General features: G+C 37.3%; 1 protein-coding gene across 2 annotated transcripts; it reads right to left on the reverse strand.

Moving 5' to 3' along the window:
- Window positions 1–7,544: 7,544 nt before the first annotated feature.
- Window positions 7,545–18,044, reverse strand: LOC307145220 (sodium-dependent lysophosphatidylcholine symporter 1-like). Of its 2 annotated transcripts, XM_079848136.1 has the most exons (14): window positions 17,526–18,044; window positions 14,761–14,880; window positions 13,710–13,834; window positions 13,396–13,528; window positions 12,980–13,058; window positions 12,204–12,361; window positions 11,302–11,392; window positions 11,016–11,137; window positions 10,737–10,820; window positions 10,353–10,436; window positions 10,144–10,256; window positions 9,394–9,537; window positions 9,057–9,233; window positions 7,545–8,700 (listed from the first exon to the last, which is right to left on the reverse strand). In XM_079848136.1, the coding sequence occupies exons 1-14, from the start codon at window positions 17,601–17,603 to the stop codon at window positions 8,658–8,660; spliced, it is 1,551 nt and encodes a 516-aa protein (XP_079704262.1). In that variant the 5' UTR covers window positions 17,604–18,044; the 3' UTR covers window positions 7,545–8,657. The 2 variants fall into 2 exon arrangements, with proteins under 2 accessions (XP_079704262.1, XP_079704263.1); XM_079848137.1 differs by lacking the exon at window positions 7,545–8,700 and having other exon boundaries at window positions 9,077–9,233; window positions 9,402–9,537; window positions 17,526–17,693.
- Between the last annotated feature and the right edge of the window lie 5,052 nt (window positions 18,045–23,096).

The raw sequence follows: 23,096 nt of genomic DNA on the forward strand, positions 1-23,096 counted from the left end.
AAACAAATGTTCCAAATTTTCTACCATTCCACAAAACCTACACTGTTCCCCCACTTCTGGATTCAGGTGCGCTACATGTCTGTCCGTAGCTATCGCCCCGTGGATAAGCCTCCACTGCAGATCAGCGGTGCGCTTCTCTATGGGAGGCTTATACAGGGCTCTCCACCTGTCCCTCACGAGGAAGTCCGGCTTCAACAAACCTGGCCACCTGGAGGCTTTCTGTCCTTTAAGAGAGTCCTGGTGTAAAACTTTGACTGTAGAGTAATATATTGCTTTTTTTGATGCATATTCAAAATATTCCAGCTGCGGGGTTTTAAAAGATAGAATTGACCCCACATCTTCATCTTCATTTTCCGTCTTTATAAGATGTGAGATTTTAATTCCTGGGAGTTCCTGTTCATTCGTCAAGTCCATCAGAGTTCCTCTCCCAATGTACTCTCTGTAACTGCTTGGTAAGGCATTGACAATCTCCTCCATCAACTTTTCTGTCAAGCGTGACGATCTTAAGCCAGTCATTTCCTTAAGTTCCTCCAACGACTTCCATCCATCTCTATTCAAGAGGTGTCCCAGCTTGACAATGCCATTTCTCTGTAAGCATGCACTCACACTTACAGAAGACAAAAGTCTTGTTAGAGTCATTGGATTAAAAAACAATGGTTCCTCTAGAACCCAGTTCCCAGGTTCATCAACCTCTCTTTCAACTTTAAAAACAGCTCTCCATGAATGCAACATTGTCCGGTAAAAATGCGAAAGCTCAGACATGTTTATCTTCTCCAGGTTCATTAAAAATAAATGTCTATCCAATCCAAGACCCCCAGTTTTCTGAAGAATTGCCTTTGCAGTCTGAGACCAAACCAAGTCCTTATGGTAGAGAAGTCTCTGTGCTGCTTGGATTCTGAACGCACAGATTCTGCTCCTCACGTCCACTAGACCTTGGCCTCCTTCTTCAACTGGAAGATACAGTGCTGCTGCACGAATCCAGTGCTCTCCACTCCAGAAGAAATTCACAACAGTCCTTTGTATCCTGCAGATCAGCTCATCAGGAGGCTCCAGCACCACAAGTCTATGCCACAGGATAGAGGCAGCCAGGTTGTTTACCACCAGAACTCTTCCTCGGTACGACAATTGTGGTAATAGACATTTCCATTTAGACAATCGAGCATTCACCTTCTCCAGCATTCCCTCCCAATTCTTTCCTTTAAATGCTGTATTTCCTAAAAAAACACCTAAAAATTTTAACCCTTCTCTTACCCACAGCAATCCACCTGGTAACTTTGGAGGTCCTAACCCTCCCCACTGACCAATAATAAGCCCTTCACTTTTCCCCCAGTTCATTTTTGCTGAAGATGCCCTCTCATATTTACTAATAATTCCAGTTAAAATGTCAACATCATTTTGACTCGTGATAAAGACTGTGATATCGTCCGCATAAGCAGATAAAGACACCCTACTACTGCTATTTATACCAGGAAGTAAAATTCCATTCAGATCTCTCCTTATCCTACACAACAAAGGCTCAATAGCGAGACTGTACAATTGTCCAGAAAGTGGGCAACCCTGCCTAATACCCCTTGATACCGGTATGGGTCCACTTAATCCTCCACCAGCTTTAACCATCACAAAAACATTTGAATATAATAACTTAATATAAGAAATAAAATTCTCCCCAAATCCAAATTGTTTTAAAACCTTAAGAAGATACACATGGTCAACCCGATCGAATGCTTTCTCTTGGTCCAAACAAAGAATACCCAGGTTTAAATGATTAAATTGGTTAAAATCAATTACATCCCTCAATAAAAAGAGATTATCCATAATTGACCTTTTGGGAATGCAATATGTCTGGTCATTTTGAACCAATAACTCTAGATAACACTTTAACCTATTTGCTAAACACTTTGACAGTATTTTATAGTCCAAACATAATAGAGAAACTGGTCTCCAATTCTTTAGAAGACCTAGATTTCCTTTTTTTGGAAGCAAAGACAGTACAGCTCGTCGGCAGCTTATAGGAAGTGTTCCACTTTTGATGCTTTGAATGAGTACTTCATACAGATCTTGTCCTAATATATTCCAAAAAGCTTGGTAAAACTCAACTGGCAGTCCATCAATTCCCGGAGAACGTCCTCTTGATAACTGTTTCATTGCTTCTGTAATCTCCTGAAAAGTTATTTGACTGTCTAGTGATGTTCTCCCCTCATCTTCCACCTGAGGTAAATCACTCAGCAAATCAGAAGCACTCTCAACTTCACAGTTCTCAGCTTCATACAAGTTTTTGTAGAAGTTAACCGCCAGCTTCTTTATTTCCACCGGGTCTGACGTTATAGTCCCATCAGGCCGTTGAAGGTGATACATTTGTTTTTGTTGGGAGCTTTTCTTTTCAAGGTTGAAAAAGAATGATGTAGGAGCGTCCATGTCTTTAATAGAACAGATTCTCGCCCTTACAATTGCTCCTTTCACTTGCTCCTGTAGTAACGAGCCAAGTTCTTTCTTTTTCTTATTCAACAGCTCACTCTGCCCAGTTTCATTATTATTAAAAATAGTACTTTCCATTCTTTGAATGTCTTTCTCCAAGCTTTTTACTGCAAACTTCACCCTTGATGTATTATGTGAACTGTAATTTTGACAAAATATTCTTACATTTACTTTGCCAACATCCCACCACTGACACATGTTTTCAAAAGACTCTTTCTGCATTTTCCATTTATTCCAGAATAATTCAAAACTATCACAAAATAAAGCATCTTGTAATAATTTAACATTAAAATGCCAAAAATAGTTTGGCTTTGTAATTGCCTTCATGTTTAAATCAAATAAAACCAAATGGTGATCTGAAAACCCAACAGGTACAATAACAGCATTCATCACCTTATTATTCCATGTTTTATCAATATAAAATCTGTCTAGCCTTGCCCCACTAACCCTATTCTCAGATGCTTTAACCCATGTATATTGCCTAATTCCTATGTTTCTTTTCCTCCAAATATCAATCAAATTAAGCTCTTTTATAATTTTTGATAATACCACACTTGACTCATTATGAGGTTCCTCCCCATTCCTATCAATTATAAAATCCACAGTACAATTCCAGTCACCTCCAATGATAACACACACCTGATCTCCAATTTTTTGAACAGCATTTTTTAGTTTCATAAAAACCTCCACCCGCTCAGGCCCAATATTTGGTGCATAAACATTTATAAGCACAAACACAGTTCCCTTATATTCTATATGCATTAATAATACTCTTCCCTTTACAACTTCTTCTACAACTAAAATATTTACACTTATATTTTTTGAGAATAATATGGCTACACCAGAACTCAAATTTGTCCCATGGCTTAGCACACATTTTCCTTCCCACCATCTATCCCATTCCGACTCATTTTCTGTATTAGAATGTGTCTCTTGCAAAAAAACAATATCCACCTTCTTAATTCTACATAATTCTGACACCATTGCCAACTTATTTCCATCCCTACCCCCATTTATATTTAAGGAGCCTGCTCTCAAAAACTCCATAAAAAGGGAAAAGTATAAAAAGGACAGAAATAGAGTGAAAAGACAAAGAATAGCCGACACCCTATGTGTTTTAATCATTTTGTGAAGCATTTGCCTTACTCTTTCTTAACTTCGTTAAAATCTTCCTTAACCGAAATCTTTTCTGCTTGCTAAGAACCTCATGACTAACGTTTCTTTGTAACAAAGTCACCGACACTATAAATTTCCCTATATCTGGGAAGAAATCCTTGACTTCCACAGTCTTTCCAAAAGTTGCATCTAGAAAATCATTTATTTCTTGCAGTGTATATGTGTCCTCCATGATTTGTGAACCAATATCTGAAATTTCAGAGAAATTATCATCATCTCCCATTTCAGAATCAGTACACATTTCAACACTGTTAAACACTTCAGGATCATCAGTTTGAACCATTTCAACATTTATTTTTCCTTTGGTGACATCATCAGTCATCACACTACTTTCCCCCATTTTAGATGCATCGTTTTGTCCAGTAGAAATCTCGTTTTCATCAACATCATCTCTCTGATCATTACTGTCAATAAAATCAGCATTAACAACGTTCCTTTCCTCTGTAATCTGAGCTGGTACTCTCTCATCATTTGTTTCACCAGTGTTAATCTGGACATCTTCATTTTGTTCCTGAACATCCTCAGCAACAGCACTAGGCCTATGTTCAGCTACCTCTTCCTGCCTATCCTGGGCCTTATGTGGGCACGCCATCCGCTTATGCCCAATATCGCCACACTCAAAGCACTTCATGCTACCAGTATTAGCGTACACCACATACGATTTTCCCTCGTGGCCAACTCTAAACGACACATCCAGCTCTGGCTGATTCAAAAACATAAACACTTGCCTCCTGAAAGACATAACGTGCTTCAAAGCTTCATTTCTGCATCTCAGTGGAATAGTTCTAATCCCACTTGCAAACTTTCCATATCTCGCTAACGCTCTTTCAATTTCATCATTCTGAATGAAAGGGGGAACGTTAGACACGGTTATACGGGTTGTTGGCGTTACCAGCGGTGAAATGGTAAGAAAATCTCCACCTACCACAATTCCTTCGCTTATCAACCGATTTGCCAGTTCTTCCTCCTTTACAAACACCACTACCGCCTTATTCATCCTCGACGCCGAAGAAATGTTTTCATATCCGATTAGTTCTCCAACCACCAGTAACACATCCTCCACCGTCACGCCTTGTACAGGCACACACCTGACGCCGTGACGGAGCGACACAGGTGACACCATCACCTCCGCGGCCGCGGGGTGAGACGCCATCTCGGTGCCGCCACAAAAGTTTCCAAATAAACAAAAGTCTTTGTTTCCTTGGTCAAAACGTATTCCTCTTCTAATACATTTTAATTAAAGTGCAGTAGAAAATAGAAAAACGAAAAAAAGTTATCTCCCGTACTCCCCGCGAAAGAAACCCTCACGCACACCCCAAACGCTCCCCGCCGTGCACCGGAAGAGAGAGAGAGAGAGAGAGAGAGAGAGAGAGAGAGAGAGAGAGAGAGAGAGAGAGAGAGAGAGAGAGAGAGAGACTGGGGGATGCTGTCGGGTCACGTGACTGCTACGAGAAGACGCGTTGTGCTGTGCGTCTGCTGGAAACTCAAAAGAGGGGAGAGGGTCCAATGGATGCCACTACCAGCACTACAACATGATGACTGATGTGGTCCGTCCCCTTTGCTACGAGTGAAAAATATAACTATTGTACTGGAGGACAAATAGTCATATTCCAAAGCAAATAATGGTGTTTTAAAGCCTATTATATTATTCTTATTATCAACTTTGATGTTAGCATGCAAAAATTGTTAGGATGGATGGATGGATGGGTGGATTCAAGACACACATTCTAGATAGTACAATATAGATAGATAGATAGATAGATAGATAGATAGATAGATAGATAGATAGATAGATAGATCTAAATATAGATAGATAGATCTAAATATAGATAGATAGATAGATAGATAGATAGATAGATAGATAGATAGATAGATAGATAGATAGATAGATAGATAGATAGATAGATGATAGAAAACATACAGATGAAAACAGGGAGTTATTGCAGATTTTCACCTCCTCCAGCTCATTGTAATGTACCTGTTATATAACATGTTCTCAACACTATAGTGGTGTAATGTGGGTGACTGGAGTAGCACATATCCACCTCCCACGTCCCCTGCATGAACAACTTGACAGTCACCCAACACATGTTGATCTTAAAGGGATATAATTCAACAAAAAATTCTGCCACTATTAATTCACATCCATGTCGTTCCAAAATTGTTTATTTTTCTTCTGTGGAACTTAGAAGAATGTATTTTGCCAATGGAATGGATACAATGGAACTCAATGGGCACCAAAACTGTACCAACATTCTTCAGAATATCTTATTTTGTGTCCGTAGAAGAGAGAAAGTCATAGTGGTTTTAAGTGAGTAAATTATGACAGAATTTTAATTTTTTTAATGAACTGTTACTTTAAAGTTGGCAAGAAAAGGAAGTTGAGATAGTCTTTTATTCCCTATTGTGATGTATACACAAGTGAAACAGCTTCTCGGACAAGAAAACATGTAGGGCACACTTGATTTTGTCCATGAGGAATTGATTAGGTGATTGTGGTTTGCTATTGGTGTGATCTCATGTGAGTGAGAGTCTTAACCGAAACACATATCTTCAGAGATAATGGGAGGAGAAATTATTTTAATTAAACACTACGAGGGCACATGAATTAAAAATAATAATAATGTGCACGGATAAATCAATTTGATTAAATACTGAAATATTCCATAAAAACAAGAATTGTCAACTTTGATTTAATGGTGACTTTAAGGCCTAATAAGTATTGGCCACAAGAGGGCGCTGAACAGTTTTCTGCAAGGCAAGACCAAAAAGATGACCTTGGACATATTTACACATTTCTGTTTATTTATACGCTTTTACACTATCATCATTACTATTTCTAAGCAAAAATGTTGATACAAGTACATACATACACCACAAGCTGTGTGTATCTTTTCAATGTTATTATACTCTCTCAGTTTAAAATGAATAGACATTTATCAGCAAGCCATTCATTGGTTGAATTCTCTGAAGAGTGTAAACACTTTGCAGCAACATTGGCTTCACCAGTGGTCTGGGTTTGAGGCTGGACTATCTGTTTGTCTGGATATGAAGCAGAAATTACACACTGCGGCTTTAAGTCTAGCCTACTTATGTTTCTCAATCATGTGGTCGGATGCAAACTGCTTAGATAGTCATAAAAACTGCAGGGTTAAAAAATAACCCAACCTTAACCCCACCGCTGGGTCACTATTGGACAGAACACGCGCTGGGTTGATTTAACCCAAGTGTTGGGCTTTAACATTTAACTCAGATTTCTGGGTCATTTATTTGACCCAACCAGTGGGTGAAATTAACCCTCTTGCTGGGTTAACTCTTACTCATGTGCTGGGGTATTTCCGGTCTCATTTGTCTCTGTAATACAATAAACCAAAGAGGCCACTGTAAAAAAATTATTATATGATTATATTTAATAGTTCACTCTAAAAACTGCTGGGTTGTGTTAACCCAATTTTGGGTCAAATATGGTCTCACCCAACGTTGGGTTAAAAATTCAATTTAAAAATGGACAAACCCAGCCGTTGGTTTACATTTTTAATGTAACCAATGCAATTTGTCCATTTTTAAATTGCATTTTTGTCCATTTTTGATTTTGTCCAAAATGCAATTTGTCCATTTTTAAATTGCATTTTTTAACCCAACGTTGGGTGAGACCATATTTGACCCAAAATTGGGTTAACACAACCCAGCAGTTTTTAGAGTGTTTTTTAAAACATTTTTAATAAAAAATCAAAACAAGTTATTCATTTTAACTCTAAAATGAGCTTGCTGCTACCACAACTTATTAAAAATATAGGTAAATATTTCATATTAAAGTGGCGTGCTCCTCGAGTCAGAAGTGAAGAATCCAGAAAGTTCTGCAAAGAAGGAAAAACTAACAGACCAGTTGCTGGGTCAAAATAACCCAACCAGCTGTTTATTTGTGAATGACCCCCTAACAACTCATTTGACCAAGCATGACCCAAGAATGTGTTTATAGAAGAATGTGTTTGACCCGGCATAATCAACCCAACAAGTTGTTTACAGAAACAACCCAGCATTTTTTGGAGTGTGCAAGTTACTCGTGTAATTTTTTACTTTAACACTGGTCATAGTTTTTTTTTTTTATGTCAGTAACATAACACAGTAAATTGGTCTAATTTGAATCCAAAAACATTTTTTGGGTTATTTTTTCAGTGTTTGAGTATTTTTGTGTTACCCAGCTCCTGGGTCAGACATAACAACCCAATGTTTGGGTAGTTTTGTGTAACCCAGATCCTGGGTCAGTTATTTATCGCTGGCTTTTTGGGACTGTCTTCACTGTGAGCAGTGCAGCTCAGTCAAATTGGTGCATGTCTTCGGTAAAATACAGGTTTGTGTAAAAAAAAAAAATTATACATTCATTGTTGTTCTGTATATCATTTCATTTTATGCAAAGCAACAAACAGGATCCAAAATATACTTAGAAATGTAAAATATGTTCTCAGAACTGTGCACTGATTGTTTATGGACAGGTTATGGAGTCAGTCATAGCATTTTTCGGCAACGATTGAAGTGGTCTGAAGTTAGAAGTTCCCGCGCTAAACATGATACAGGCTCCGGGTGCAATGTGTATTCAAAACTATATAAAATATGCTATACTGTAAAATATGATCAAAAATAAAGGCATTATCATGCAAACCAGTAGTTGTGTTATTTTAATCCAGTGTTTTTTAGAGTGTAGTCTACTAGTTGGCCTGACTTGTTCTTAAGACACAGTCTTAACAGTGACTGTTTATGCAACTGGTCTTGAAACCACACTCACTACACACTTTAAATGTCTCCTTTATTTATCTCGAGTGTGTAAGATTTGTGAGATTCCTAAACAGTGTTGGAGTCCCTCCAGAACAGGATTGAGAAATATTCACCATGCACAATACAAAGCCTTTCCACTGAGATGGAAAACAAAACATGTTCATTATTAACAGTTCCACAACCTCTAAATGTTACAAAAGTAGTGGAATCCTTCTGTGACAGCAGTGATTACTTCATAGGCTCAGTTCTTCTTCTCCTTTCATGCTGGTCTCTGTCCTGTACATGTCAAGAAAACAGGCTGTGATGGCACAGTTTAAACAGTTATTACAACCTAATGCAAAACTGGAACACAGTGTGAGAACATGAAGACATCACTGAATATGTTACTTAACATAGTGGTGTTGAAAAGACTAAAATAAAATTAACCTTTTGTAAGTTTGAAAGAAGTTGCTTCCGTATAGCAGAAAGATGTGGCAACAACAAAATGTCAATAGTTCACTAACAACATTGCTTATCTGTCATTATTTTATTAGTATGTAGAAAGAATTAATGTATCACACTTCAACCCCTCGACCCAGCCAGTTATTCTCGAAAAATAAACCTCTCAATGCTATACAAACAGAAACACATACCCTGCTTTCCTTAAAGCTATCTGGATTTCCTGCCGTCGCTTTTCATTGATGGGATAGAAGTAAAAAATCACCAAGCTGATGAGCAACAGGCAGATGGGCACAGGAGCGAAGAGTATCCGCAGCGAGTGTATCACCCCTGGATTATGTTTACAAGCACCAGGCTTGTATCCTGCGAAGCTGCAGAGTTAAGGATGAATGTTAACAAAGTATTGTGAAATCAGTCACAGAAGGTTTTTGGGGGTTCAAATAAAAACTTTGTGCACAGGAGATGTTTAAAAATAGCATTTGTTACCATTGTTGGCAAACATAACACAATCTGATTGAAGGAAGCTCTTACTGTAGTACCAAAGTTGAGATTCCAACAGACATGCCTCCACCAAATTTGTTGAAGAAAACATAACAGGAGTAGAATAGTGGTTCTAGATCCTGGCAAGATGGGTTCTTGACTTTGAAGTCATCCACTACATCTGGCAGCATTGACCTAAAATAAACAATTAATCTGGTTTTATAGTATGCCTATGGCATGTTCAATATATATAATTTGACCAAAAATACTGTAAAAAATCAAAAACAGTATTATTGTGAAATGTTCTATTGCTCCAGTTTTCAGTGTGATCCTTCAGAAATCATTCTAATAAGCTGATTTGTTGCTCAAGAAACTTTTCTTATTATCAATGTTGAAAACAGTTTTTGTGGAATGATCCATTTTTGATTAATAAAAAGTTCAACCGTAAAGCATTTATTTGGAATAGAAATCTTTTTCAACAATGTAAAAGTCGTTACGGTCACTTTTGATGAATTGAATGTGTCCTTGTCTTGATAAATAAAAGCATTAATTTCTTGCTTGACTATGTGCATTACAGCATGGGAAGGGTATGATTTCCTAGTTATGGGGGACAAGTTTCTGGATAACATCATTCTGAATTGCCCAACCACTGCCAAGCATATCATAGAATAATTCCCAGCTGACCACCATCTGGGTTAGCGTAATGTCTCAATAATGCAAGAGGAGCTGCTGTGGAGTATGTGTTGGAGCAAGTAAGGGTTTTAACAATGAAGAAGAGATATTTTATAAGGGTAACATTACCAAGGGAGTAAAAAGAGGACTGCCATACTTGTGCCGGCTAACATGGACATAATAATGAAGACGGGTAAATTACTTTTCACTAGGGATATCACAATTAGAGCTGGGATGTCAATCTGCAGAGGAGAAAGAAAGATGAAACCGTGGAAACAAATATACAGCTTTAATTGTTAAAGTCATTAAAAAAACAATTAACAAAAAGTGGTGCTCACTGAAAGGCCGATGAATATTGTGGTCTTCTTGCCTATTTTGACCAATAATGTCTGCCACACTGGGATTGATATTGTGGCTGCTGTCTGTAGAAGAGCAGAAAGGATAATATTTCTAACTATGCCTTCAAATTAACAGCTAAACCTGCATGAATATTGTATAATTTTACATGTGTTTAAGATAAAACATTCAAAAACATATAAGTTGTTGTGTAATTAATATAATATAATACTTCATGTTGTAACATCAAAATGAATGGGTCAAGTTTTCTATTTAATTTGATACTATTTAACAGGTAAAGCAGCCTGACACCTTTTTTAGATCATGCAGAAATAGCTACTTGCAGTACTTCATACTGTAAACTTTTGAAATAATGGATACCCCACCAATGATATGAGAACAAGATGCTGAAAATATGCTCCCATATCTGCTGCATGAGTACAGAAGAGGGCGAAATTTCCCTGAGCCATCTGAAACAAATATTCTTATCATCACGACTACAGTCATACATTATAAATTCCATTTTTTTTGTCTCTGTATGACTAATATAAAAACTATAATACATAACAGGGCATCTTTCTAGGCAATACAAACATGTTCATTTTGGTATATTAACTACAAACACTTCAAAATAATTTCATGATTTAAACAGAAAAACGTCTAACCTGGAAGGCAAGTGAAGCAAAGAGGAAGCCAAATACAAGCCGCACATATGGAGTGTGTCCACATATCATCTTCATACCAGAAAGATAGGAGACATTTATACGGTCCAGTTTACTCAGAGGGGCTAAAGTAAAATGTAGACACATGCAAATCATTGAATTACTCTAGATATTTTTGTCCCCAAAAATAAATAAAGTGTTAGAAACTGATGTGGTAGGCTACTATTAGTGAAGCTTGAAAGAACATGTGCCATGGTATTTGAACTCATGTTAATTCATTTGGACTTACCCAACTGCTCCTTTACTCCAAGAAAAAGCACGAGGCAGCACAAAAAGTACAGCATTCCTAATATCAGTGCACCAGTCATATAGGCTGTTCTCTGTAGAAATTACAAGACACATGGCACTATACCTTTCAAAACACTTTAATTCTGCATGGACAAATTCATTTTCTAACATTACAAAAGATTTATATTTCAAATAAATGTTGTTCTTTTAAAATTTCCATTTTCAATTGTATGATGGTTTCTATAAAAATATTAAGCAGCATAGCTATTTTCAAGATTGCTAATAATAAGAAATGTTTCTGAAGCGTCAAATCATCATATTAGAATGATTTCTGAAGGATGTGACACTGAAGACTGGAGGAATGATGCTGAAAATTCTGCTTTGCATCACAGGAATATGATAGAAAACGGTTATTTTAAATTGTAATTATATTTCACAATATTACTGATTTTACTGTATTTTTGATCAAATAAATGCAGCCTCAGTAATCATAAGAGACTGCTCTCAAAAACATAAGACCCCAAACTTTTGAATAGTAGTGTTAATTCAACTAAATCTACAAAACTTAAAATATCTTGTCTAATTCCTGTTCCTGGAAATAAAACAGAAGAATTTAGACATACATTTTATGGTTTATAATATGATATTTAAAGCCTACTGGAGGCATGTGTTGCACAGGCACTGCATTCTCTGGTACAACACTTCCAGAGAAAGGTCCTATGTTTGCTCAAAACAGAAAGCATATCTTCTACACATGAATTATGGATTTAAGAAAAACAGTTGCCTTAATAGTTCGCAGTCAATATATGTGGCCATTTCACAAGCAATAACTAATAAGAACTTCCACTATATCCGTTTATGTGTTCTTGACACAATGGTAAAAGGGTATTTTCTGTTCCTCACTGTATTTTGTAGAGATATGTCATCTGTGTGGTTCCCAGAAGGCCCACCCGTGCCATTCTGTAAGCTGCAGGTGTGTGTTCTTTTGGCATGGTGCCTCCCCACTATCTGACCCTGAATGGCAGCTCCCGCCAGGGTGCCGAACACTTCCATGCCCATTCCTGTATCGTGACAGAGAGCAAAGGTCTTGACTGTTTTCTCTTTTAAACAGGAAACAGATTTCAGTTAAGGTTATAGCCTTTAAATCCAAGTAAATATAGAAAAATCCCTATAAATTCCACTGTATCCTGCTTACAAATAATAATAATAAAGGTAGAAGAGAGGAAGTTTCTTCATTAATAAATTTGATCACTCGTTCTATCTATTGCTCTCTCTATGTCAACGCTTTTTCAAAACTCAAGACAACATTCAAAGTTTTTCTTTTTGGAATTTCTTTGAATTCCAATTCATTTTAATTTGACTTCCTTTCTCTATTCAAATTCAGGAATTTAATAGGCATTCTAAATTCAATTCTGAAAGGCACACAACACTTTTATTACACTGAACAAATTATTTGTAATTGGCCTATTTCTTTTGAACGCTTTTGAATGTCCAATCTTTGGAAATGTCTAGATTGTCAGCCATTTTTTGTCACTGTAAATGACAGATGAAGGCTGTAATAGCCACAGGATATGAAAAGTTGCATGACAATTCTATCAACTTGCCCCACACTTATCTCCTACAAAAGCTATTTGGTGCTTGAACCACAATGATTGTCATTTGAGGCTATATTTTCTTACTGTAACCAGTGGCTGAGTCTCGGTCCTTCTCATTCCCCCCCAGAAACATGTTGAGGGAAGAATACGGCACATGGTAGCACTGAGCAAGACAGAAAGAGAAAGAAATGTTTCGGATTGTGAACTTTTGAATCAAATTACACGTTATATTAGCTGTTTGAAAACTACAGTAATGAGTGCTATATTTAATCACCATAAGTACTTCAGAGGAAAGAGCTTCGCACAATAGTGACACTGTATTTTTGTTTGCAATGTAAAATGAATTCAAATTCTAAAGCATTATTACCTCAGTTCAAAAACAAATTTAAATTGGGTCATCCCCCTAAGCAGGAAATGTCCTTAACAGCTGAATTTTTTTTAACGCTGAATGTGTAAAACAACTGAAAACTGAGGGCAGATAATAGTAATAGTGGGCTTACACTCATGAAGGTGTCAAACAGACAGCACCATATGAAGTACCAGCTGAAACTGAAGGCAGAGGACATGGTGTCCTGTGGGGTATACCAGAGCATGACGTACGATAGGACCCCAAGTGGCATAGTGAAAACAATCCTGTGTAAAGAGGGTGGATCACATAATGATGCGCATTAGGCATATAAAAAAATTAAATAAAAAAAAGACACAATCCTCATTTATATGCTCAAAATATGTACAGTAGTATACATGTAAATTCTGGTCTGATTTTAGGAAGTGCTTCACACTTTGTCAGATATTAACCAGTACGCTAACTCACCAAGGAATAAGTTTACCAATTCTGGTCCGGCCACTCTTGCTCACAGCATATCCAATCAGAGGATCCGTAATGGCATCCCAAGCTCGACCGAGGAAGAGGATGATGGATGCAGAGAAAGCTTCCATCTATGAAAAACATTTGACCAGAAGAAAATTACTTATTTCTCATAAAACACTCATTATACCACATTATTGTAAAAAAAATAATATGCAATATGTATAATATGTAAATACTTCTGTAATAAAAATAAATCGTTTACTTATCATTTAGTTGTTAAAGTACAACATTAACTTTCACAGGATATTTCACATACTTATTTTTTTACTTCCTGTGCTAACAGTTCAGTAAAAAGTGTTAAGTGTGTGGCATACAAACATGACATGCAAATTGAGGAAGAGTTGAAATAGACCATGATGAAACCTCATGCGTTTAATAAATGCTCAGTTGTTCTAACTACAGCTCACACAGTGATTGTCTCTCACGAATGCCTCAAAACTCCCTCAAATAGCCCATAAAGAAAGTGAATGTGCAGGGTTTGAACCTACAACATTTAATTTGTCAGTCTAGATCCTTTAACCACAACGGGATGTTTTTATTGTCTTATTGTTTGTTGTTTGGTTAGATTTTAATGGAAATAATGCTCAGTTAAGTTATACAGCAGACTGGATTATATTTAGTTCAAATAATCAAACAATATCATGTCGCACATTCACACAGTGAAAAAGCAGAACTATCATTATTATGTAAACAATTGGCACATTTTGTATTATTAAACAAATAATATTCATATTACTATTGTATAGGGTGATTTCCTGCATCACTAACCAAACTAATGGGTGTGGCAGTGTTAAAAATCTAAATGTTTTTTCCTTTATGTATCATTTATGTATCATTTTTTTCAGAAGGTCAATGTATTAGGTATATCATGTTTTACTAAGAGTATCTGACAGGCTGCTGTGAAAGTGAATTTGTACAGAGGACATCTATTTATATGGTGTTCAACACTGACAGCTGCTGAATAAGATCACATCTTGTATTCTTTTATACTCACCTTCACAACATCCAGTAAAAAGATCTGCATGAAAAAGCCCTTGGCGGTTGCAGTCATTTGATAAGGCATTCCTCCAATGGCATAGCACAGTTTCCTGGACAAAGGGATGCCTGGAGGTATCTGCACGAGATTAACATGTAAGCATCAATATCACATGTGAATGCTTTAGTGAATGATGTGAATTACTTATTCTCATGTCGTTCTAAACCCGTAAGACTTTCGTTCATCTACGTAACAGAAGATTGAAGATCTTTTTGATGAAATCTGAGAGCTTTCTTTCCCTTCATAGACAGGTATGCAACTACTATGAATAGAGCATGCGGCAAGAAGGGCGGGGCCCAGAGCCGTGGGAATGGAGCGAGACCGGTGGCGCTATTGCTATTGCTGTGTGAATTCCGCGCTGCTATCGAGCTAAGCCGGCTCTACTGCCATAGACACTCGAGGTGGTGGGCTGGAGTGACTTGCCGGGGAGACGGACAAACTCGCTGCCGGCCGCCTGGGTTGTGTAGGGGCGGCTGCAGTCAGAGAGAGAGTGGAGTAGTGGCCGCCATTTGCTGAGGCCGGAGCCTGCTGCCGTCCACCATGATGGGGAGGAGCAGGGAATGGGAGACTCCTGCCGGAGGAGCCGTCGGCGTCCACCAGGTGCTGGAGGAGTCAGCGGGCCGTCCACCGAGGGCTATTGATATTAAAGTGTGTTGAACGTTCGCCGTTTCCCGCCACTAACCTTGCTATAGGTTTTATTTTAGTCAAAATTTTCTTAAGAGACTCAATTGCTTTATATAATGAACAGATTTAATTTAGGCAATTATTAACATTTAAACATTGATCAGCAAACATAAACATGCAAGAACAAACCTCATTGGTTCTTGCTGAAGCTCAAACGTGCTGCGTAACACACGAGAATGAACCTCAGTGGTTCTTGAGGAAGCTCAAACTGGCTGCGTAACACACGAGAATGAACCTCAGTGGTTCTTGAGGAAGCTCAAACTGGCTGCGTAACAGAGAATGAACCTCAGTGGTTCTCGAAGAAGCTCAAACTTGCTGCGTAACACACGAGAATGAACCTCAGTGGTTCTTGAGGAAGCTCAAACTGGCTGCGTAACAGAGAATGAACCTCAGTGGTTCTCGAAGAAGCTCAAACTTGCTACGTAACACACGAGAATGAACCTCAGTGGTTCTTGAGGAAGCTCAAACTTGCTGCGTAACACACGAGAATGAACCTCAGTTGTTCTTGAGGAAGCTAAAACGTCCTGCAGCACACACGAAAATGAACCTCATTGGTTCTCGCATGTCAAGGGAACATGCTTGAGCTTCCGTTTACCACAACTGATGTGCGAGTTGATGAATGCCCATCAAGCCAGCTTCCCGAAGTCTCCTCTGCACAGTTGAAGTTGACACTGGCAAAGCTTTAGTTGCATTAAGCTGTGCTGTGATTTCTGGTGCAGTAAGCTTTCTGTTAGGTAGGCTGGCGACTCTTATAAACTTGTCCTTTGATTTTGTTGTTGATCAAGATGTCACCTTTCTTCCCTGTTTCTTCATGCCTCTTAATGGTGTATGCTACAGTACTCACTGGTATTTTTAGTTTCTGGGCAATTTTTTTGCAGGAAATGCCTTCATTCTTCAATGCAACAATAGCTTGCCTATTCTCTCTTGTAAGTTCACGTTTGCCTCCCTTGGTTGCCACTGAATGTTATAAAAACATGCAAATATGACCCTAACCTGGGGTAAAACACACCAACTATTTGACAAACTGTTAAGCCCTAATTCAATTCAGCTGGATAGCACAGTCAGTCAACTGTGACTGAGACACTTCACTTTTATAGCATTATACCTGTATACAGGTACATGCAGTCATTTACAAACAAAATGTAGGCCATCATTTGAAAAGTTCAAGAGTTATGCTGTTCATGTTATTTCATTTCAAATAGCAGATCAAAAATGTTTTGTTGTGCTGTAGTATAATATATTACTTATTTCAATACAATATTTGCAAAAAAAATTAATATATATGAAAAACATGGGGTGTCCAAAACCTTTTGACTGGTAGTGTATGTGAATAAAAGCCTAAATTTAATCTGTTTATCATAGCCTATAAAGCGACCATATCTCTTCAGAAATTTTGAACTAAACTCAATTCACATGGATTAGTTTTACGATCTCTTTATGAACTTTCTGAAGCATCAAAGTGTCAGTTGCGTAGCTGATAATGGAGGGACAGAAATCTTAATCAAAAAGATCTTAATTTGTGTTTAGAAAATTAACTGGTTTTATGGGTTTGGTACGACATGAGGGTGCGTAATGACAGAATTTTAATTTCTGGGTGAACAATCCCTTTAACAAGAAAAAAAGTATAGACCAAGTCAGAAAATATAAATAGGCTACATATTTGATATTTTGGTAATACTTTATTTTACACACGTTACATATATAAATCGTGCATAATTACATGCAACCAACCCTAAACCACACCCTAACACTATAGTAAGTAGGCTACATAGTTAATTATTATTACTCAGTACATAAATATAATTAGGCTACACTGTAACACGGACACCTTAAAATAAAGTATAACCGAATTTCTTTCGGTTACACTTTATTAAGTCACCAGCGAAATGAGCATACTCACATGCCAATTGGCCAACTGTTTTTAGATTTGTTCCAACATATTTTAGAGTTTCCATGTTGCCGAAGCCATGTAAGTTATTTAGCCTACATACTAAACCCACTGATGTTTACAAATTCTCTCTAAAAGTGATATGTCATACCTGCTGATTGTCGTCATTTTCAGCCGGGCAGTTTATGCTGTCATCTATTCGATTGTTCAGTATATTATCGTTGGCCATCCTTCAGTTATCGTGAAAAAGAGTTGTAGGCTACTTTAGATTTTCTAGCGCTTTTAGGCTACTTGATGAGAAGTAGGCGCGGCAAGTTCCTCTACGAAAGCAGTTGAGGATGCCCATTGCCCAGAAAGTTTCTCAATGTTATATAACGACATATGTATTCTCTCTGGCTTACAATAATTGTTCTGATACAAATGCCGAGTCAAAAGTTGTGTTTTCTCTAAGAGTGTTTTATTGTTGTTGTTGTTGTTGTTTTGCAATCTCTTCATTTAGAATATGTTTTTCTAACTCTCTACTCCAAATGTTTAATCGCATTGCTGTTGGATGAATAGGCTAATTGTATCCAAAGGTAGAACTGTGTTCTCAGGACATGCGTATATTTTTTTCCTTAAATGTCAGGTTGGGGCAAGTTATCTTCTTTCTTGGGCACCTTTATCTTCTTTCCTAGAAAGCAGATTGAAATATTATGACATTACATTCTTGGGGTGATCACGGGTCATTATAACATAGCTCAAATTTATAGCATATATTTCATTATGATCATGAATTTAGCAGTCTCTAGTCTAGTATATTTGACCCTGCTCACATTTTCAAGTTTTCGATCACTAGGCTATATAATTCCCAGATGTTATTTGTGTTGTTTTTGTTTGGTTTCAAAATATGTATTAAAGTGTTGAAAATGTGTTTTATTTTTTATTTTTCAATTTTTTTGTTATCCCACTTTATCAAATATGATTGAGAATGTGGGACAGCATGCTTTGGGTAATCTGGGACAGTCTTCAAATGCATTTAGGACCTTTATAAGTCTAATGATAAGGGCGTAGATCTCATTACAAATTAGTGGGACATCACTGATATACTTTAAAATGAACTCTAATATAAAGCTAATCAGGGTTTGAAATTAACACCCACCAACCTGCCAAATGCGGATAAAAATCAACTGTGGTGGATAACACTGTCAAATCACTAGCCAAATTGGCAGGTTAATTATTATTTTTTCTCACTTTGCTGAGTCTCTCACCTCCAAGGAGTGTTTGTTCCCTGAGTAGCCCCAATTTGAATGGAGAACTTAAATGAATAACCGAATGAATAATCCGTTAATCAAATAGTTGTTTGCTGTTGCTTAAATATTAGTTGATATTATAAAATATTATAAATTAATTTAAAATAATTAACACAGTAGATTGTTAATCCTGTGATAGAAATTATTTTTCCTGATATTGGAACACTCTTTATGTAAATATATGACTAGCCTATATGTGTATATGAATGAATGAAATTTCTATGAATATTATACATTACTAATTGAGATTTCCATAGCCTACTTGTCATTTTTTCAAAATGATTTTTAAAAATTGGTGATATTGTGTTTGGCATGCAAAAATTATGGTGAATATATAGGCTTTTTAAAAAATAATATATAGGCCTAACACGTGTCCCAGATTATCAAATTCAGGCAGAATTATTTTTTTTGCCCAAAAAACTAATAGGTGTGGCATATCCTCCAGGTATAATATCTATATACTTTCTTCTGGTGTGGTTAGAAAACATATTAGGGATTTCAGAAAAGTCTAATGTGTTGATCTAATGTAGATAGAAACAAATCGCTGAAGTCAAAATTGCAAAAAAATGTCCCAGATTACCTGAATTCACCCTACCAAGATACAAATGAAGGCAGACAATAGAAACCATAGAATTTTTGTTTTAAATCATTCAAAGAATTCAAGTCACATTTCATATCTCATTTATTTAGCAATTTATACAATACAGATTGTTTCAAAACAGCTTCACAGTAATAAAGAGGAAAATAACAGTGTCAGTTCTACAAAATTTACCAATTTTGAAACCACTGCAATTTCAGCTGTAAAGCAGCTTTCCAGATGACAATAGTGTCACTCTTAAATTTAATTCAGATTTAAAGTTGATTTAGTTCAATAAGCTCTGCAGAAGACAATGTAAATATCCAGCTCAATTCAGTTCATGTTTTTTTGTTCTCATCCAATAGTGTCAGAACAATCAGATCAATTTTATATATATATAAAACAAATGAAAAATTCATCACAAATCAGAGCAAAGCTAGCCCAGCTAATATAATTTTAAACTGCCTAAGCATGTGACAGTTGAGGGAACACCTCCTGGCACAGAATATATTGTGCAAAACAGCAGAAGCAGGTTTGGGCTCAATATCCACAATGTAAAATAATTTAGGCCCTAAAGAATGTTTCAACAGCTTGTAAAAGACTGTCTTGCTCCAGTACCACTTCACCCACAATAACGAAGTCTTATTTATTAAATGAGGGAATTGCCTCTGTTGCTCCTCATCCAAATACTGAATTATCTTTCTTCTTTTTAACAGAATTTTAAGATGGAAAATATTCACACATACATAGGATTAAACAGTACCCTAAATGTATTATCATGTACTTTCAGGCTGTAACGTAAGTTATAGGCAAGGACGAAGAGGAGAGAGAATCCATATGCAAACACAAGTTTAAAAGACAAACATAAACACAAGATAATCAAAAACAAGGGTAACAGCTAAAAAGCAGAGGCAGGGGAACAACAACAGGAATACACAAACAGCAACAACGAGCGACGGGCTGATGAGGGACAGGTGTTGGTGACTGATGTCATGGGAACTAATAAGGGTAACTATGGTGACAAACAAGGTACAAGGCAAAACCATAGACAGTATGGGCAAAACAGGAACCAAACACAGGAAGTGAACAAAGAAACAAAGGGGAACTTCAACATAAAAGTCCTACTAAACACAAGACAGTACAGGGAGCGTGGCACGGACAATGTTGGGGAAAGTTACTTTTAAAAGTAATGGTAATTTAAAAAAAAACAATATTGTGTTATACTCCCTAAAAAAATAGCCTAACTACTTTCATCTCTTGTTAGTAATGTGTTACATTACTTTTGCTTGACTTTTTCTCATCTGGTCTGGGCTCGCTTGTTTATTTTTTAACAGTTAAAAACACAAGTTCTATTTTTGGCAAATGTAAAGTAAAATGCAAATGTAAAGGTCATTTCACACCAAAACTGAAATGAATAAGCCTTAGGGTGAAGGAAACTCAAATTCACGCCTATACACTAGAGGGTGATGTTTATCTAGCCATTTTTCCTTATTGGTATGAATGAATTTGTTTTTCGAATGTCAGCAGCAAAGACGTTCGTTAATAAATTGAGATTAAAGACATAAAGAATTATATATATATATATATATATATATATATATATATATATATATATATATATATATATATATATATAATTTGTAAATATAAACAAATTTTGAATTTGATGGCCGCAACACACTTTGGGACTAATATGTCAATATGGACCAAAATCTCTGAGGAATGTTTCCAGCACCTTATTGAATCTGTGCCATGAATAATTAAGACAGTTCTAAAGGAAAAAGAGGGTCCAGCTCAGTACTAGTAAGGTGTACCTAATAAACTGGTTGGTAAGTGTTGTATGTTATACTGTTAAAATTAAGTCTGCGACTATAAGTATGAAATTAAATGATCAGTTGCTTATGTGATTCCAAATTATTGTGTAAACAAAGTTATGTTCATCAAACCTTTGAAACTTTGTAAAAAAAAAAAAAAAAAAAAAAAGAAAGAAAATCAAATCGGTTCAAAGGAGCCGTTTTATTGGTTGGCGCATAGCCAATGAAATGGGACTTCTATTGTACGCGATGATGTCACGAAACCCACGTGCACTGAAACGATAACATGGCTTAATGCATTAGATTGATATTAAAATAAATAAACAATATTATCAAACTCAGTAAACACCATACTAATAATGCATACTACAGAAAAGCAGATTAACACGAGAATTAACCTCATTGGTTCTTGCTGAAGCTTAAACCTGCTGCGTAACACGAGAATGAACCTCATTGGTTCTTGCGGAAGATCAAACGTGCTGCGTAACACGAGAATGAACCTCATTGGTTCTTGCGGAAGCTCAAACCTGCTGCGTAACACGAGAATGAACCTCATTGGTTCTTGCGGAAGATCAAACGTGCTGCGTAACACGAGAATGAACCTCATTGGTTCTTGCTGAAGCTCAAACCTGCTGTGTAACACGTGAATGAACCTCATTGGTTCTTGCGGAAGATCAAACGTGCTGCGTAACACGAGAATGAACCTCATTGGTTCTTGCTGAAGCTCAAACGTGCTGTGTAACACGTGAATGAACCTCACTGGTTCTTGCTGAAGCTCAAATGTGCTGCGTAACACGAGAATGAACCTCATTAGTTCTTGCTGAAGCTCAAACGTGCTGTGTAACACGTGAATGAACCTCATTGGTTCTTGCGGAAGCTCAAACGTGCTGTGTAACACGTGAATGAACCTCATTGGTTCTTGCGGAAGATCAAACGTGCTGCGTAACACGAGAATGAACCTCATTGGTTCTTGCGGAAGCTCAAACCTGCTGCGTAACACGAGAATGAACCTCATTGGTTCTTGCGGAAGATCAAACGTGCTGCGTAACACGAGAATGAACCTCATTGGTTCTTGCTGAAGCTCAAACCTGCTGTGTAACACGTGAATGAACCTCATTGGTTCTTGCGGAAGATCAAACGTGCTGCGTAACACGAGAATGAACCTCATTGGTTCTTGCTGAAGCTCAAACGTGCTGTGTAACACGTGAATGAACCTCACTGGTTCTTGCTGAAGCTCAAATGTGCTGCGTAACACGAGAATGAACCTCATTGGTTCTTGCTGAAGCTCAAACGTGCTGTGTAACACGTGAATGAACCTCATTGGTTCTTGCGGAAGCTCAAACGTGCTGCGTAACACGAGAATGAACCTCATTGGTTCTTGCTGAAGCTCAAACGTGCTGCGTAACACAAGAATGAACCTCATTGGTTCTTGCTGAAGCTCAAACGTGCTGTGTAACACGAGAATGAACCTCATTGGTTCTTGCGGAAGATCAAACGTGCTGCGTAACAAGAGAATGAACCTCATTAGTTCTTGCGGAAGATCAAACGTGCTGCATAACACGAGAATGAACCTCATTGGTTCTTGCGGAAGATCAAACCTGCTGTGTAACACGAGAATTAACCTCATTGGTTCTTGCTGAAGCTGAAACGTGCTGCGTAACAAGAGAATGAACCTCATTAGTTCTTGCGGAAGATCAAACGTGCTGCGTAACACGAGAATGAACCTCATTGGTTCTTGCTGAAGCTCAAACGTGCTGCGTAACACGAGAATGAACCTCATTGGTTCTTGCTGAAGCTCAAACGTGCTGCGTAACAAGAGAATGAACCTCATTGGTTCTTGCGGAAGCTCAAACGTGCTGCGTAACACGAGAATGAACCTCATTGGTTCTTGCTGAAGCTGAAACGTGCTGCGTAACAAGAGAATGAACCTCATTAGTTCTTGTGGAAGATCAAACGTGCTGCATAACACGAGAATGAACCTCATTGGTTCTTGCGGAAGATCAAACGTGCTGCATAACACGAGAATGAACCTCATTGGTTCT

This window comes from Squalius cephalus, assembly GCF_949319135.1.
Source record: "Squalius cephalus genome assembly, chromosome: 18".
Taxonomy (NCBI): domain Eukaryota; kingdom Metazoa; phylum Chordata; class Actinopteri; order Cypriniformes; family Leuciscidae; genus Squalius; species Squalius cephalus.